The sequence below is a fragment of the Heloderma suspectum genome, chromosome 16 (genome assembly GCF_057233095.1).
Source record: "Heloderma suspectum isolate Gila_16-S chromosome 16, 16-S_ref, whole genome shotgun sequence".
Lineage (NCBI taxonomy): Eukaryota > Metazoa > Chordata > Lepidosauria > Squamata > Helodermatidae > Heloderma > Heloderma suspectum.
The window spans coordinates 19,128,539-19,147,952 of NC_139473.1; the positions used below are offsets into that span (position 1 = coordinate 19,128,539).

Below are 19,414 nucleotides of genomic sequence, written 5' to 3' on the forward strand. Positions count from 1 at the left end.
CACTTTTTTTTTTTTTTTTACTTTACTTGGAAATGGTGGCGGCGGCAGCCAGTCGGAAGACCGGCTGCCACCGCTGCACCACTGCTGCACCACCGCCGGGACCCGCTGCCACGAGGGACATTCGCACGAGGTAAGTCCCATCCCGGGGGGTGGCGGGGGTGGCGGCGGACCGTTTCTCCACCAATTTCGGGGGGCCGAATGCGTTGGCATTCGGCCTCCCGGAGATTCGTAGAGAAATTCTCCGACATCTCTAATTGCAGGTTCCCAACAGGCAAGGCAAGGTCTGTCAGGACCATGGACAGATCACGGGCTGAAGCTCACCAAGGAAGAGCAGTTGTCTCAGCAACATGCAGAGGCCTTCTCAAGCCAAATAGAGATCCTGCTGTTAACTTCACTCCCTCTGAGGAGCTGCCTACTTCTTAAAGGGCCAGTGTCCAATTTTGCAGCCACCAGTTCCTATAGTGTGGAAAACTGCATCAGAGGGGTGCCCTCCTAGTCCAAGGAGTTAACTAAAGACATATCCTCTGGCATGGAATGTCCCAGGGAAGCAGTCAATGGAATTATAGAGTTGGAGGGGCCGCAGTCCCCTGCTCAGTGCAGGAAAACAATATAAAACATCCCTGACAGATGGCTGTCCAGGCTCTGCTTTTATACCTCCAGTGACAGACAGCCCACCACCACCCTAGGCAGTTTGTTCCATTGCTGGTCTGCTCTGACCATTAGGAAGTTTTTCCTGATGTTCAGCCAAAATCTGCCTTCCTGTAACTTAGGCCTATTGTTTCATGTCCAACAGTCTTGGATGATACAGAACAAGTTGCAGCCCTCTTCTGTCTGACAACCCTTTAGGTACTTGAAAAGTGCTATCATGCCCCCACTCCCCCAGTCTTCACTTCTCAAGGTAAAGCATACCCAGTTCCTTCTAGGGATGTCAGAGGAAGCTGCAACAGAACCAAATGAGTTTGGATTTTGAGGAATCCAACGGTTGGATTCTGCAGCAGTCTGGCTCTTCCCCATCAGATGGGTTCCGCTGACTTGCAGAATGTTTTTCTAACTTTCTTGGTTTGGCACAAATTTTGTCCTTGAAAAATATGCAAAAAAATAAAAAAAACAGCCCGAAATGTGTATTTCCCCATAGGCTAAAGTGTGAAAATGCACATTTGAGGGGATTTTGCACCTTTGGGGGGAATTTGCACATTTTCACATATGTGGATTTGTGCATGTGCAAATTTGCACAAATGTGTATTTCTGCAAATTCTGGAAATAAAAAACTCCAATTCCATCAATGGATGGACTGCGGAACAAAAGGCAATCTGCAAAACACAGAAGGAAGTATTTTACACACTCCATACATACCTAGCCATATATCTCCAAAGAGCCTCGTTTCTAGGGATGTCAGAGAATTCCGCGACGGATCTCGGTGAGGCTGAATGCCAGTGCTTTTGGCCCCCCCAAATCTGTCGCGGAACGAAGCCCCCACCCCCCCAACCCATGAAAGGCGCGCGGGACGAAGTCCCCGCTGCCCACACCCCACGAAAGGCACGCAAAACGGAGCACTTACCTGCTCCCATCTGCGCTGCTTTGCGAATGGCGGCCGTCCTGCAGCCGCCATTCACTTCCTCCTCTTCAAGCCGTGATAGGCTATGTAAATACTTATGTAGCCTATCACGGCTAATGCAGGGACACCATTTGCATCCCTGTGGAGGCTGTGATAGGCTACGTAAGTATTTACGTAGCCTATCACAGCGGGGGGGGGAACCCCAGCATACGCAAATGGCGGTAGCCGCCGCCATTTGCGTACGCTGGGGGTTTTCCCCCTGCCATGATAGGCTAGATAAATATTTATGTAGCCTATCATGGCTCAATACAGGCACGCAAATGGCGGCGGCTACGACAGCTGCCATTTGCATCCCTGCAGGGCTGCCCAGCAGCCGGATGTTTGGCTGCGGGCAGGCAGGATTCCGGGGGGAGGGACGGAGCGCCTCCCCCACATTGCAGATGCCCCTCAGCGGAGCAAGGTAAGGGATTCGTACATCCCTACTCATTTCTAGTCCCCTGGTCATCTTTGTTGCCCTTCCCTGAAGTCATCAATGGGAGCTTTATATCTAAGCCTCATAACCATGTGGGGAGAGGGGATGTTATCGGGATGGGGGAGGGCAGAGTTAGACCTCCCTCCCCACACACTGCAGTCCAGATGAAAATTGCTAACTGATAACCTGCAATTAAAGGGAGGAAATAGACACCGTTCTTAATGATGGAGTAAAGTCAGCTGTAGTCTGGCCCATCAGGTGCAATCCTAAATTCACTTATTCACGTACCAGGGGCTAAGCTTCACTGAACTTAGTGGGAGTTCTGAGGATTGTCCTGCACAGCATTCTTAACAGAGAGCCAGTCCGGTGTAGAGTTGAATTGGGATTTGGGAGATCTGGGCTCCAGTCCCCACTCAGGCCATGAAGCTCCCTGGAGCCACCTCACAGGGTTGTTGTGAGGATAAAATGGAGAGGAGGAGGCAGACCTTGTCAGCCGCCTTGGGCTCTTCACAAGAGGAAGAAAGGCAGGATATAAATGCAATAATAAATAAATACATAAATACATAAAGTACTTAATCCAGGGCTGACTCACACATCAAGAAAAGCGTAGTTCTGCAACCGATAAAGCAGACCTTGAATAATTTCTTCTGCAATATTTACTTGCCTACATCGTTTCTTTCTTTGCTTGTTGATTTGGTCATGTCTCTCATCCCATCCTAAATGTTCAGGGTGGGTAACAATATTTTTTTCCTACCCTGGCCTGCCTCTTACAAACATTCTGAAAGATGTACAGCCTAAAGCTTTGGGGGGCGTTCAGGGAAATTATCTCAACATTCAAGTTTTGTGCACTTGGGTTTCTTGTAAGTGTCAGTTAGGAAACCTTTAAAAAGCTGTCATTTCTCAGATACAGTCTGATACAACATGCCATTGCATGTCAGCTATCAAATACGATCACCTCCTAACCACTATTGAATGTCTACTAAAATCAAACACAAGAACCTTTGCATGTCAGCTATCAAAGAGTGCCCAGTGCTATTCCACACCAACTCTACAGCGATTGTTTTTATGACTCAAAAAGTACCTCGACAAGGCAGGATAAGGCGCCTTTGACTAAACAACAAAACAAAATGTTTACTGTCTAATACTGAAATCCACACAAAAGCCTGAGAGGAAAAAATCACATCTCGAAACCCAACATCATTGGTTGCCCAATATGATGATAATCTCTTCCATGAATATCCAGCAAAGACGCATTCAGAGGATATCCAGTGAATGTTCAAGGCCAACGTGAAGCAAGGATAATTTGGGGGAGCAAAGGCGTTTCAGCTTCTGAAGGAAGGCGTCTATCGCCAATCAGTTTGCAGGCGTACATGCATGAGGTTATGCTCTGTTTTCACACACACACCCTTCCAGCTCTCCTCCGGTAATTCTAGCACAATCGCTCTGATCTCCTGCCGAATCCACCTCTGTAAGTGGCTGATTGCTTAATTATACCGCTCTTGTCTGCCCTCGCTCCCTCTCGTGTGCTGATGGCAGCTGGGAGACGTGCCTAGTCAGTTGCTGAGGCCAACAGGGTTAGACAGCTGTATTTATATTTCTGCTTGGGATTGGAGTGCTCCTTCAGAATTAGCTGGAAATCATTTTTGAGGTAATTTATGCCCGCCACTGATAATATGCCAGCACCAGTCCAAGCGTGGAGTTGCCAAGGGTGGCACATGGTCTCACTTGTTTGCATGTTTCAGCACCTACTGGCACAGATCATCTGCCACCCCCAGATACTGATGTTGGACAGATCCATTTGTGGGGGTGGAATTCGGCAGGATTTCCTAGGCTCTCCCCCTCCCCCTGAATTCATTCCGGTTCCTGCTGTGGTTCCTGCCTTGGTCTGCAGCACGTTGGGCCAGTTTGCAGATTTTTTCGGGTCATTTGGGGCATTTTTTCTGCAGGTTCTGCAATTTGCGAAACTTTTTGAGCAGTCTGCGCAAATCTTTCAGCTATCTGCACAAATTGCTGAGCAATTCATGTGACGCACAGCCAAATGTGCACAAATTTGGCTGTAATTTGCATGAACTGCTCAGAGGTTTCGGACCGGATCGCCTCCCCCCCACCTGCATACCCTGCCACGGACCCCAGGTCAGAGGATCCGTACATCCCTACATAGATCAGCCCAGCCACAGCCATCGGCAGAGATGGCGCAGTTGCAGAGAGCTCTCTTCCCGCTCCTGCCAGAATCATAGAGTCATAGAACAGGAGGGTTGGAAGGGCCCTTTGAGTCCAAACCCCCCCCCCCAATGCAGGAATCCAAGTCAGAGCATCCCTGACAGGTGGCTGTCCAGCTTCACCTTGAATGCCTCCAGTGTGGGAGAGCCCACCACCTCCCCAGGTAATGGGTTCCATTGTCGTATTGATCCAATGGTCAGGAAGTTTTTCCTGATGTTCAGCCCGAATCTTTGCAATGAAGAATGGGTGCCTGCTTTTTTCTTCCTCCCTCCCATGTGTCAAGGGCTCCTTGGAGGTGTCTCTCAGTCTAATCCAGTAGCTAAGTCCAGACACAGACAAATGGATTCTTTTCAAAGCTTTATTCCTCTTTTACAACTTAACACCTCTATTGTTAGCAACTAGATATGAGCAGCAGAGTACCTATGCCCCAAGTTGGAACAGTTGTTCCCTGTTTGAAAGGGAATTACTGGCAGACCCCTGAACTTAAGGACTAGGGAGAGTCCCTCCCCTTTTCCCTTGGATCCTCTGGGCGCAGCCGTGGTTTGCACTCCAGCCGAGCACTACACCTCCTTTCCACGCCCTCCATTTGGCGCCGCTCTCTGCGTCGGCGCCGCGCGTCCATCAAGGCTGCCTCCTGCGCTCTGTCACTCCCAGGACTGCTATCTAAGCTAGGAATGCCGGTGGGAGGAATCTCCGTCAGCTGTTGGCCCTGGGAAAGAGGAGCGCGCTCCTCTCCCAGGAGCGACTCCTCTTCCTCAGAATCAGAACTACTCTGGGATTCTATGGGCTCAGTGTCCACCCTGACACCATGCCCTTTTCCTTTTGTGCCAAGTCTTTTAGATTGTAAGCCTGTGGACAGGGAGTGCCTTATCGTTGAATTTGGGAAGCTGCTCTGGGAACCCTTTTCTGCTGAACAGTTCTGGGCAGAGACGCTAAAGTTACTGCTACTACTAAATTGAAGAAGAAGAAGAAGAAGAAGAAGAAGAAGAAGAAGAAGAAGAAGAAGAAGAAGACGAAGAAGAAGAAGAAGAAGAAGAAGAAGAAGAAGAAGAAGAAGCAGCAGCAGCAGCAGCAGCAGCAGCAGCAGCTTGCTGGACAAATGGTCTGAGTCTGTATAAGACAGGTACATGTGTTCCATAACAATACATATGCATTGTCGTTGAACAATTCATCAAATATTGAAAAATACAACAGGATATACAAATTAAAACTCTCCCAATGAACCTACTGCAAATTTCAAAGTACAGCCTGCCACATCACATGTGACCAGTGCTGTTTACCACATTGGAGGGGGACAAGCCTGAGATCCCAGCAGCCTCTGATGTGGTAAATACCAGCTGTCCCCCCAATGATTCACGTTTGTTTGGGTAGACCGAATGCCACTCAGTTTTTTTCCTTCGTAACTGGCATTCATTTGTAAAGCACAGAGAATAACAAATTTGCTCAAGATAACGTGAGGATGTTAGCTATGTTATTAAAAGATGGTTTAACATTTATATTTCTGCTGATACTGGTTTGTTCTTTGGGGTGGCCACGATAACTACTTAGGTTTTGTTTTTGTTTTTTGCCAGCCTTCTAAGATTATTTGTTGATTTTTAAAATTTGATCTACATCATTTGAATATGTTTCTCTCACCCGCTGCCAAGGGAAGTTAGGCTGTGAGTTCAAGGGAGAGGGCCTTCTTGGTGGTGGCCCCGAAACTCTGGAATCATCTTCCGTCAGGGGTTCATCAGGCCCCTCCTGCAGGTCTTCAGGAAAGCTATGAAGATCCACCTGTTTTCACTAGTCTGCCCATAGTGTCTTGGGATGCTGGTTTTTAATAGTGATGGGCAAACTTACCCCAAGCGAATTCGTTATTTCCAATCCTTGGAAAGTAACAAATGCACTCATGTTAGCTCGGAAGAGAGTTCTTGTTTAATACAAAATCTTGTTCCATGTATTCAAGTGTTTGCGCAAGCGCAGTATCAAACTGCATCTTTGGAGCTGTAGTTTGGAATCAAGCCGTATGGCATGACTTCATGCATCACCACATATATACCCCCTTCCTGATTGGTGCATGGCCTTTGTATGTACTGTTTACTCACAGTCGTCACAGATTATAGAGGAGATGGAGAGACAAATCATCCCTCCAAGTTCTCCAAGTCCTCCTCACACAGCCAGAGATGTGGCGACGATTACGAGAGAAACAGCACCAGATCACTCAAAGTGTCGTTCTTGGGATGCAGTCTGCACATGCTTCAAAGAAGCTCACAATCAATTCTGAACATAACAGAACATTCATAATACATCCATCCAGGCTCACTACGGAGGTGAGCATTACGAACTGATGAGTTTCGGCAAATGAGGTGACTAATTTGGCAGCATCGCTAGTTTTTAATCCATTTTATTGATTTTTCTTAATGGTAATCATTGTTGTATGCAACTTTTATTTAATACACATTCACTGAATTTGTATTGTACCTGCTCTGTATGGTTTTTAACTTCTACACTGCCTTGGGAGCATTCCACCCTTAAAGGCAAGCTCGAAATAATTATAAATAAATAAATACTTTTCTAATTAAAAAACAACAACCAGCTGTCCCCATTTGGGGCTGAAGTCATAAGCAAACTCAATGAGTTGAAAATCGTCTGAGGGTGGTGTTACCCTGTGAAATCATTAATGTGTGCATTTGGAAGAAGGTCTGTATTCCTGAGGCACGGGTTGCCCAGAAAAGAGAACCCACCTCTTTTTAAGGTTAGCGGCATATGTGGAGTGTTTTGGGGACCATTTCTAGACACACCAGGGAACAGCAGGACACCACAAAGAATTCCATGTTAGGCAAAACTAGGAAAGGACCTGAATATAAAATCGCCCAATCATATTCCGTTTATATAAATCTATGGTGCTACCGTGCTTAGAATACTGTGTACAGTTCTGGTCACCGCACCTAAAAAAGATATTGTAGAGCTGAAAGAAGTGCAGAAAAGGGGCAACTAAAATGATCAAGGGGCTGGAACATCTCCCTTATGAGGGAAGGTTACAACAGTTGGGGTTGACTGACTTGGAGAAAAGGTGAGTAAGGGGAGACATGACAGAGGCGTACAAAATTATGCATGGTGTGGAGAATGTGGACAGGGAGACATTTTTCTCCCTCTCTCATGGTACTAGAATCCGGGGTCATCCCATGAAGCTGATTGGTGGGAGATTCAGGACAGATCAAAGGAAGGACGTCTTCACACAGCACATGGTTAGACTCTGGAATTTACTTCCACAAGACGTAGTGATGGCCACCACTTTGGATGGCTTTAAAAGGGGATTGGACAAATTCCTGGAGGAGAAGGCTATCAGTGGCTACTTGTCCTGATGGCTCTATGCTACCCCCAGTATCAGAGGCAGTATGCCTATGCACACCAGTTGCTGGGGAACATGGGCAGGAGGGTGCTGTTGCACTGATGTCCTGCTTGTGGGTTTCCTGTGGGCATCGGGTTGGCCACTGCAAACAGAATGCTCTACTAGATGGACCCTTGGTCTGATCCAGCAGGGCTCTTCTTATGTTCTTAATTACATGGAACATGCAACTGTTACATGGAACATGCAACTGTTGCAGAGAGGTGCCCAGGCTACTGGGGTTTCCAGCAGCAACTATGAATTGCGTTTAAGGGAGGTTCTAAGATGAACCATCTCTCTCCGCATGCATCACCCTGTGAAGAAATTAGGCTTGAAAAAAGCCTTCCAATGAAGCCACAAAGAGGGGTGTGTGCGTGCGTGTGTGTATATCTCTGTGTGTATGTGAGTCTGAGTGTGTGTTCTGTGTGAGAATGTGTGTGTGTGTGTGTGTGTGTGATGTCTCTGTACAGATGTATGGATTTTGTGAAATCTGTTCTGTTTGTTTCATGGCTTGTCAGGCATCTTTCGTTCCATTGTCTGCTCATTGGCAGAATTGGACTTTTTTAGGGATGGACAATTTCATTCCTGTTTGCAAATGTGCATTAGTGGAAGGACGCACTTGCACAAATGTGCATTACTGTTAATGCACACTTGTGCCAATTCAGATTAGTGCAAATGAGCATTTCTGTAAATCCCCCCTGCCAAACTAATAAAATGGTCTGCAAGTCCACGGAATCTGTGTGACTCAGAAAAAGCTAGTCCGCAGTGGAATCCACAGGTTCGATACACAGAAATCCAAATTCGTTTGAATCCATTGTGGATGTCTCTGACTTCCTATGTCTCTCTGCATGTATGAATGGGTGGGTGTGTTCTGTGTGAGAATGGGTGTGTGTTATGTGCCTGTGGGTGTGGGAGTATGTTGTTAAAGCATTGATATTTCTCCTAGAATTCCTTTAGTTATTTGGGGTAAAGAAGGTCACTCCTTAGTTTTTCCTTTTCTTTTTCTTCTCTAGAGGGGTGACACATTCTATAGGGCAGGGTTACTTCTTGCCCCCCTCTCAGGGCCAGATGTCAGGCAGCTGAGGGAACTGGGCCATACAGTACAGAGATGGATGTAGAAGGGGAATTAGGGAATCTTCCCCAAGGTCCAAAATTTCTTTCAAGGGGCATTGTTTAGAGCCAGGATGGGGAAGCACAGCTTTATGGGCCCATGGACCGCAGTCCCGCCCCATTCTTTCCAGGCTTTACATGACTGTGGGCCACATCTGGCACTGTGTTGCTAGGAGACACTCATGGGCAGGGAGGCGGTTGCTAAGCGCCAAAGGAACAGGCCTAGTGGGCAGTAGTATCCTGGAAAGGATGCTGAGAACCCATTTTATCCACTCTCCTGTGCTCACTCAAGCAGCGTCCTTCAAGGATGAGGCCTCAGATACTGAGTAGTAGGGAAAGATCTCAACCATCCATCGGGCCTCACCCAATAGTTACAGCACCACGCTAGAAAGTTATGGGAATCTCTCCCCAATCATCCCTGAAGGTTTGTTTATTTTCCTATCCACACCTTCTGTTACCAAAAATCCAGGTAAATAGCTAACAGCACTGGTTGGTGAGGGAACTTCACAAAGGTTATATATTTTAAAGTTTCATTTAAGGTATTCATCTACCACCCCTCATAATATTTGTCCCTTCCTCCTTCTCTTCCTCCCATGATGCTCCAGAACCTCTTGATGGGGCTTCTCCTGTTGCCATGACACCATAAGAAGGCTCTCACTCCCCCCCCCAACTTCCTGGCTGGGCCTGGGGGGGGGGCATGTGCCACCATCACTCTGGCAACCAGCAGTGGCGTGGCTGATATTGAAGAAATGGAGTCTGCATTTCATTGCATTCTTAAGATGGGATGCGGGACGATGTTGCAGATATGCACATTCGGCTCCCTGAGATGCTGAGGGTGTTTTCTGGTTGAACTCAGGACTGTTTCTAGGGCTGCTGGGATGAAGAAATAAGCACACAATGGCTGATCTCCCAATTTTTTAAAAATATAAAATCCAATTTTTAAAAAATATAAAATAAAAATATAAATAAAATATGTTACTCCTGTCTGCCTCCTTCCTTAGGCAAGGCGCACAGATTCCTTGGTATGTGTGGAACCTGTTTTTGTCCTCATGAGCCTGAACATGAAGGGTCAACTCCGTCCCTCCACAGAATGTGTTTCATACAGGGTATGACCCTATCTAATATGACAGTCCCCAATTTCTGGTAAATCCCTGTCCTTCTTTTGCCACAGCGCATGCCTTTTGAAGATCCCTCGATAAAAACCATCTCTATTTTGCACATCCGTGTCAACGCACGCTCACGGGCACTGAAGGCACCACAGAACGCACCGTTTGAAAGCCTGCCATTTACCATACTGCGGTGGCTGCCAAAGTATGTTCTTTTTGAATTCTTGGTGATGTATTGTAGGATAAGTAGTTTTTTTCCCCGTGGAATGTAATTACCCAATTTTCCATTCTGGCTTTTAAATTAGTGCAGGATATAGGCCATTACCGAGTAAACAATTACAGGATATAGCAGGACAAATACATCCTTCAGCTATTTGTCATAGTGGGCCCCAGGCCGTGGTGCAGTGAGGTAATTTTAGATTTAATGGTCTTATGTGTGTGTGTGTGTGGGGGGGGGGAGTTTCTCTTTACATGATAATGTGTATTACTATGGAATGTGGTACACTAACCCTCCTACATTTGGGGGCTCTCCTGCCCATCTAGCTGAATTGGGCCCTTGACCTCTGCCCCAAAGTCCTACTCTGACGGCACTACCGCAGTACTGCATGGTATAAAAATTGAGGTGTCATAAACATGCCGCTGTTTCCATCTGTGAAAAGCTGGAGGGCACCCCCTCTGTTAACCATTGGGGGGCAGGGATGGCGTATTCCTTTCCTGGAAGCAAGCCAAGGGCGGATCATCCTCAGCTGTCCTAAATGATCACTGTCTTGGAAAACTCGTGTATCTTCAATGATCACGAGATGGTAAGGATGGACAAATGCCCCCACCCCCCCCCCGTCCAGGTTCTCCAAGCACCCGTCATTCCCATGGCCGCCATTTTGCGCCAAAAAAAAGCCAACTTGGTAACTTCCGTAAATTTGATATTGCATGTATAGCAGCCCTGAAGGCCCCATCTATGCAATGTTACAGGCGTAAATGGGCCAAACGGCTCAGGGTAGGTGCAGGGGGCTTGGTGGTGGCTCAGCGAGTGCAGGTGGGGGCAGCAGTTCGGCAGGCACAGCCTGGAGGCATGAGTGTGGTGGGGTAATCTGCCAGACTCCTGGACTCAGCTGGGTGCCCGGGCCATCCCTACCAGACAATGTACTTGTGTATTTTAAACAACATGTGTGTGAACGGACCAGAATGAATGCATAATCCCAATAGCAGCACTTAATGTTTTGCATTCTTGTTCATGGGAAAATGCATCTTTAGTCACTAGATGTCCCCAGTGGCCAAGGCTCCGGACTGTCTCAGGGACCCAGAAATGGATTCAGATGGCACCCATCTACTGTCTCTGAGGCACTGCATTCTCCAGGGTAAGGTTGGACCATCTCTGATCGTTGAAATCATATCCCTTGGGAACCAAACCTTTCTAGCATTGCCAAACATGCCCCATCGCCATCCTGGCCAATGTCCGAACGGGGCGGGATGTGTCAGATGGATTTAAAGATGCATGTTCGGTTTTGCAGTCTGCATGGTGACCAACAAATGGAACCAGGTTGTCTGTAGAGGTCCAATATAGAAGCATTTCTGCAACAAACTCTAGATTTTTGCGGGAAACTCAAAGGGAGGACTTGAGTGCAATAGCACCTTCCTGCTCATGTCCCCCAGGAACTGGTATTAGAGACATGGTGCCTCTGATCCTGGAGAATGTATCTAGCCATCCTGACTGGAAGCTCTTGATAGCCTTGTGCTCCATACATTTGTCAAATCCCCTTTTAAAGCCATCCAAATTGGTGACCATCTCTACATCACGCGGTAGCGAGTTCCATAGTCTGAGTACGTACTGTGTGAAGAAGCCCTTCTTTTATCGGTCCTGAATTTCCCACCAATCAGCTTTATAGGGTGACCCCATTGGGTTTAAGACTTATGAGAGAGGGAGAAAAATGTATCCCTATCCATTTTCTCCAGACCATGCCTAATGTTGCCCACCCTGTCATGTCACACACACACCCTTACTCAACCTTTTTCTAAGCTAAACATTTCCAGATGATGTAACCTCTCCTAAACAAGAGACCCAATGAGCCCTGATTGAAATTAAGCCCTTCTAGAAGCTAGTCCATAAAGAACCCACTCCTCCCACAACCTGTCACATAAAACATGTCGTGCACATATAACATGCTTACGGAACTCACTTCCACATAATGGTTTCTACCTTTGACCAGTGGAGGCTGGTGGCTCTGATTTCGGTGGGTCCGTGAATCCATTCCGGGTTTCAGTCAGCACCAGCCAGAACTTTAAAAGAGCTGTCCGAGGTGCTGAACCTAGTTTGGGGATATGGCGCAGTATCTTGGATCGCTCCTTTAGCATTCTGGTTGGTTCTGATTGAAAGCCAGAATGGATTTGCAGCCCCACCAAAGTGCTTTCAACAGCTTTTGGGGAAAGGCTTACACAACTGTAGAGCTAACAATGGTCATTTGCCATGATGGTGTAAAGGAACCTACATGTTCAGCGGGAGTATACATCTGATTAGTGCTTGTTTGCAACGAAAAACAGGATGAGCATCACCTCTGTCTTTTGCTTCCTGGAAGGATCTGGCTAGGGATGCGTAAATCAGGAAAAAACCACAGTTCTCCAAATTCCACCTCAAAGCTCCTTCCGACTTGTGTCTGTATCAAATTGTGAGCTTTTTTTCTTTTCACACAATCATTTCTGCATATGTCTGTGTGCATTTTTCCAAATGTACACATCAATTCCGCTCTATTTTAAAAGGTACACACTTTCCCCATTGGTTAAACCCCTTTTGCCTGCCGTTTTCTAAAGTATGTTTTTTCCCCCCCGTGCACATTTTTCAAACCTACACTTTTTTCCAGGGCATTTTTGTTGTTCCGCAGATCACATCGCAAGCTCAGAAACCTATGGACTTCAACTGCAGATTGTGTGCAGATCTGGGAGATGGGAACTGGGTAAACTCTAGAAAAAATATACTGAAAGGAATTTCACGTACATCCCTAGGTCTGGCTTCCCACGGTGGGGAATAGATGGAGGATGCCAGCAAGTCCATCCTTGGATTCTTAAGTACTTGCACTGTTCTCTGGCATTTTGATAGGGATGTCAGAGAATTCTGCCACGGATCTCGGTGAGGTCCCAAAATCCATGGCGGAACGAAGCCCCCCCGCCCCCCCATCCCGCAAAAGGCAAGCGAAACGGGACACCTACCTGCTGCCGTTCACTCTGACTTGTGAATGGTGGCCATGGCTGCGGCCGCCATTCGCTTCTTCACTATAGCCGTGATAGGCTACGTAAATACTTACACAGCCTATCACGGCTAACGCAGGGATGCCATTTGCGTCCCTGCAGAAGCCGTGATAGGCTGTGTAAGTATTTACATAGCCTATCATGGCAAAAAAAAAAGGGAACACAAATGGCTGCGTCTACGGCGGCCACCATTTGCGTTCCCTTTTTTTTTTTTTTTTGCCGTGATAGCCTACGTAAATATTTATGTAGGCCATTATGGCAAAAGAGGGGCGCAAATAGCGTAGTGGCCGCCTTTTGCGTTCCTCCCCCCCCCCCCGCTGTAATAGGCTACGTAAATATTTATGTAACCTATCACAGCAAAAAAAAAAAAAAGGGAACGCAAATGGTAGCCGCTGTAGCTGCTGCCATTTGCGTCTGTTGTTTTTTTGTGGTTTTTTGCCGTGATAGGCTACGTAAATATTTACGTAGCCTGTCACAGCAAAATACAGGGACGCAAATGGCGGCGGCTAGGCCGCCGCCATTTGCGTCCCTGCAGGCTGCCCAGCGACCAGATGTCTGGCTGCGGGCGGCCCTGGCCAGTGGCTCCACGGAATCTCCACGGAGCGGAGCCGGCCGGAGAGAATTTCAGGGGGAGGGACGGAGTGCCTCCCCCCCACTGCGAATGTCACCCTTCAAAAGGTAAGTGACTTTCGTACATCCCTACATTTTGAAGCACTGTTCATTTTCCTCCATTTACCCCCTTTCCCAATGGTATTTTCTCTGCCCCGGCAGGCATCAAGCAACTGTATCAAACTCAACAGTTCTGTGACGTCACACTGGTGGCCGAAGATAAAAGGTTCCCTTGTCACAGGTAGGCAGGACTGTCTTCTGTCCACCAGTAAAGCATCTAGGGAAGGTGGAGAAATCCGCCACGGACTCCAGTGAGGCCGGATTCTTTAGAATCCAGCCCCCCGGAGTCCGTGGCGGAACGGACTGCTCCCCCCTGCCCCCCAGCGAAGTCTGGTAGGGACAGAACCTACCTCGTGCCAGCCGGTCTGGGTCCATCCGCTGCCGTCTGCAGCCATCCACTGCCGGGCTGCGGATGCAAATGGCATCCGGCGTAGTGGACACCATTTGCGCTCCTGCCCTTGGCCATGATTGGCTACGTAAATATTTACATAGCCAATTATGGCCAAAGCAGGGGCGCAAATGGCATCTGCTATGCTGGATGCAATTTGCGTGGCAGCGGCCAGACGGACGGCTGCGGACGGGCCCGGACGGAGGCTCTGCGGACTCGTCGCGGAGCAGAGCCAACCAGGGGTTGGGGTTCGTACCACCCTAAAAGCATCCCGAAGTAACTTTAATGAAAAGCGTGAGGACATACACAAAACAAGAGAACTTATAGAGCCAGGCTGGAGACCTGTGGCCCTCCCAATGGTGTTGGGCCCAAATTCCCATGAGCCCCAGCTAGGATGGCTAATGGTCAGGAATGTTATGAACTGCAGTCCAACAGCATCCAGTTCCCCACCCCTGTTATAGAGGGGATGGCCTCCAGATTGACTTTGGGTGTGACCCACACAAAGTGGGTTGGGGGATTATGACATGTGGAGGGGACTGGAAGCAACGATGCACTATTTATTTAGTTAGTTAGTTAGTTATTGCATTTATGTCTCGCCTTTCTTCCTCTTGCAAGGAAGTCAAGGCGGCTTCCATGATCCTCCTCCTCTCCATTTTATCCTCACAACAACAACCCTGTGAGGTGGATCGGGCTGAGAGTTTGTGCCTGGCCCAAAGTCCCCCAGTGAGCTTCACGGCCAAGTGGGGACTAGAACCTGGATCTCCCAACTCCCAGTCCAACCCCCTCCCCACTACACCACACTGGCTCCCCTATGCAAAGCCTCCATAGGAAAGGCAGCTTCCCTATACAGCTGCTCCTTCTAGCCCAGTGCTTACTTATAGTTCCTCTGTGCTCTCCAGTCCTTCTCAGCACTGCCACTTGAGGGTCTTTTAGTTGGAGTTGCCAGGGATTGAACTTGGACCGCCAAACATGAGCTCTATCACCTCCACCCCCCCTCTCTTTCCCCGACATTCTCTTCCCCTGCAGAACACTCCTGGCCTCCGTCAGCCTCTACTTCCAGCGTATGTTCGCCAGCACCTTCAAAGAGTCTCGGGAGGGGGAGATCGTGCTCCTGGACTTGTCCTCCTCCTCCCTCCAGAGCCTCCTGGATTATGTCTACACAGGGGAACTGCTGCTCCAGGCAGAAGAGGCAGAGGAACTCTTCACCGCAGCCAGCAGACTTCAAATTGCTTCTGCGCTTGAGATCATCACCAGGTAACACACACAAGGGGTTCCTGTACATCTCAAGAAGGGGGGGCGAACCTGCATTGTAAATTAATAAATAAGAAGGTGATAGCAGGTGACGGCGCCTGCCAAGGACGAGCCAGGAGTCAGTCGCAGTGAAAACCTTCCTCAACCCGGTGCCCTCGAGATGTTTTGGACGTCACCTCCCTGCCGGGAATACACAAGAATTTCGTTCCTGTTTGCAATGACGCAAACATGTCCCCTTCGCAACCCCGAACGCAAATGTGAGCAGGAACACAACTCTCAGGATTTTTATTTTTTTAAAAAAAATTCCTGAACTTGCATTTGCATGCGAAACTGCACAGATGTGCACATCCAAAAACACACATTTGTGCAAAAGCACATCTGGGCATGTGAGCATTTACACAAATGCGTATTTCCACAAATCCCCCCCCCGCAACGTGCATTTCCATGGTTTAGCCTGTGGGGGGGGGGAATGCACATCTTTAGCTGGGGGGAAATTGGGGAAAATGTGCACTTTTTCAAAATGTGTGTTTTTCCTTCTTGGGGGAAAAAAGGAGGCAAAACAAGCTTCAAGGAGGAATTCAGACAACCTCAATGAACTCAGATATTGTATGTTCACCCAGCCCTACTCCCATCAGCCCCAGTCAGCATCGCAAATGTGATCAGGAAAATGCTCGGAGTTGTGCACGGCGTGGAACCTCAAGTGGGTCAGCGGAGGCTACTGGTTCTGATTTCGGTGGGCTGATTTCGGTGAGATTCTGTTCAGTGGACAAGCCCCACCCAGGACTCAGCTGCAGTGCATCAGAGGCTTCTGGAAGGAGTCCTCCTCATGAGGACGGCCCTACGCATGAGCAGTCATGAGTAAAACAGGCACTTCTTCTCACAGCGGTTATTCTGGCCTGCTACTTGAGAGGCCACCACTCTCAGAGGCTAGATGGCCACCCTGCCTCTGTCTCAGAGGTGGAGTCCCCCTCCTCTTGTGGGGATAGACCTGCAGCCCACTAGGGCCCAGGTGTCTTCTGGGATGGGATGCTTCTCAGCGCTCTTTGCCTCTAGGCAATCCTCCTCCTCCTCTGAAGAGGATTTCTACAGTGGGGGCAAGACATAACCAGTCAGCAACCACACACTTCCATAGTGCTAAACGAGACAGCCTCTCTTCTTTTTTACACACTCAGGCCTCCACCATGACTTCCCAATGGTTTCTGGTTTGGATTGCCCCTCTTTCCCTCGACTGAGTAGTGGTGGGTGGTTCCTCACTCTCTGTTCTGGCTATTCGGTAATTCTATAGAAGCATGGGGAAAATGCACTATGGGGTGCTATTTCAGCTTCCAAGACCATATTTCTGACTGTTATGGTTTCTGAGGTACTGTGGAAGCCATGCGGTAAAAATCAGAAGCCTTTTGTCTGTCCTGAATTGGCTGCCATTCAGCTTCATTGGATGAAGCTGAGCCTGGGTTGGGGAATCTGCAACGTTCTGTGGACTTCTGAGGCTCGCAGGTGAAGCTGGTAGCAAGGTCATGGCAGAAAGGAAGAAGGACCTTGGATAGCTCCAAGTAGGTCCTGCTGGCTAGAACTCTCTCCTACTAGGACAATAGGAGGATGTTGTCTCAGCAGGGAGCTAAAGGCAGCTGAAGCTTTATATAGACTGAAGCCAGTTGAAGTCCTGTATAGGCTGACAAGACCTGTAGTGTGGCCAGCTCCACCCCTCCTGGAGGAGCTGACTAGATTGTTAAAGCGCCCTTGCTTGATTTTGTCAACTGAGACTTCTGCGAGGCTGCGGAGATGGAGGTTCTGCTGGGGGCTCATCCTCTGAGTCAGAGAATGATGGCAGGGCTGTGTTCTCTTGATGGGTCCTTGAAGACACTGATTGTCCTATCTCAGATGAATTACCATTTATCTCATCCTCATCAGAACCCTGATGACAGAGGACAGTCATGACACCGATTGTCTAGGTTGTTGGAATCCAACTTCCATAGCCCCAGCCAGCATGGGCAATGGTCAGAGGTGATGGGAGTTGTAATCCAACATCATCTGGAGTGACACAGATTCCCCCTCCCTACCGAGAGTCCTAATGTTTTGAGAGATGGAGGAAAACCTTGCTCTGTCCCCTGTCTCAACGCCACACCTTGTTTTTCAAAACTCTTATCATGTTCATATCCCTCTGTTCCTCCTTGCAGATTTCTCATGGAGAGAATTTCTATGGAGAACTGCCTGCGCCTTTATGTCCTGGCATATTCCCACAACCACCATCCGCTCCTCCGCCCAACCTCGTGCTATGTCTCCTCCCATTTTGAGTCCCTCTCGGAGCTCACTGCTTTCCTGCTCCTGGACTTCAGCAGCCTTCTCAGCATCCTCGCCTTGGAAAGCCTCATGGTACACTCCGAGCTGATCGTGTACAGGGCCGTGCGCCGCTGGGTGAGCCATAACTCTGCCGAGCGCCTCCCAAAGCTTCGAGAGCTCATGGATCGCATCCGCCTTCCTCTCCTGGCCCCCGAGGAACTTGCCGAGGTCCGGGCAGAGACGGAAGAGTTCTACGAGTGTGTGCGGCTGCCGTGGGAGAAGCTCAGCATGGAAGAACGGTTGTGGTCCAGCAGAGGGCTAAGGCAGGGCATGTATTACGAGGGAGTGGTGTGCGTGGGGCTCCCAAAATGGAGCGAGGTGAGCCTGGGCGATGAGGAGCTGGATTCTCACGTCCACTTCTTTGACCCTTCCACCAAGGAGTGGGAGCAGCTCCCTGACCTGAAATCACTCACCTCCCCCAGCTGCATCTCCATGGGACACAAGCTCTACATCTCTGGTGGGCAGCATTTAGACGGCTCCTACTCGGACCACCTGCTTGTTTATGATACACTCGGGGGTTTCTGGTCCCAGCTCCCCTCCATGTCCACAGCCCGAGCTTGGCATGCTTTCCTCCTGTGCAAGAAAAAGCTGTACGTCGCCAGTGGCTGGGATAACATGGGGGCGCTCGTGTGCGCAGAGAGCTACGACCTGGAGCACGAAGAATGGGCGGCCATCTCCAGTCTCCCATTTGCTTTGACTTATTTCGCGTCTGCGACGCTCCGGAGCAAACTGTATCTCATTGGCGGAGAGATGGGTGTGTCCGACCTCCCGATCCCCCATCAGGGGGCCCTGGTTTACGATGCCATCTCGGGGGCCTGGTCCCAGGTCTCCATGGCCTTTGAATTCTATGAGGCCAGCGCCGTCACATTGGGCAACTCCATCATTGTGGTTGGCGGGCTCACCAGAGACTGCACTCACGGGAGCCGTCAGTTCACTCAGCGCTGCGTCTGCCTGCTTGGGGACGGCACGATGAACCAAGGCCTCCCTGTCCCATCCCTCCCCATAGCTATCTCTTACCCGGGGGTTGCCTGCTTAAGGAAGAGGATTTATGTCTTCGGGGGAGACAGCAATGACCGTTATTCCAGTGCCATCCATTACTGGGAGCCTGGCCAGACACACTGGACCCGGTGCTCGGCAAATTTACCCGACCCCAATTATGGTGCGTTTGGGTTTGGCTGCGTCCCGCTCAAGGTGCCCAGGAAAAATATCCTCACTGTCTTTCGCAGGGGATCTGCCTCCTCTGTAGAGGAGCAGGAAAAGGAAGGCAGTTAAGCACTCTGCCTGGTGGTCGGCATCGTTAGCAAGTTTTGGACTGTCATTGTTTTTTTTAATGAAATATAGTGAACTGAAAATGAGAGACCTGAATCCATATATAGTGACTTATTTTGGATTGTGATAAGAAACCCAGTCCTCCTGTGCACCCAACAGGATGCAGCCTGTCTTGCCCTTGGCATATTGTCATTTTTGCCACCCATCTCCCCTTTTTGCTTCCTTGGTCCCTTTGACCCTTTAAGTCTGCACAGCTCACAGAGTCCAAATTTTTATGCAAACCAGATGCCAATTCGCCCTTAGGCTCTGTGCAAGTTTTTTTTCTCCCTCAGCCAAACTGATTTTCAACTCTCCATAACTGTCATTCAGCAATCAGAATGTTTGCAAGCATTCCCTGTCATCGCAGAGTCTCAGCCAATGGCTACTAGGGGAT

General features: G+C 48.9%; 1 protein-coding gene across 1 annotated transcript; it reads left to right on the top strand.

Annotated features, from left to right (window-relative positions):
* The first annotated feature begins 11,088 nt into the window (after positions 1-11,088).
* LOC146335025 (kelch-like protein 25) lies at positions 11,089-18,984 on the top strand. The gene is made up of 4 exons (XM_084822679.1): positions 11,089-11,185; positions 13,839-13,917; positions 15,151-15,378; positions 17,550-18,984. The coding sequence occupies exons 1-4, from the start codon at positions 11,089-11,091 to the stop codon at positions 18,982-18,984; spliced, it is 1,839 nt and encodes a 612-aa protein (XP_084678805.1).
* The last annotated feature ends 430 nt before the right edge of the window (positions 18,985-19,414 follow it).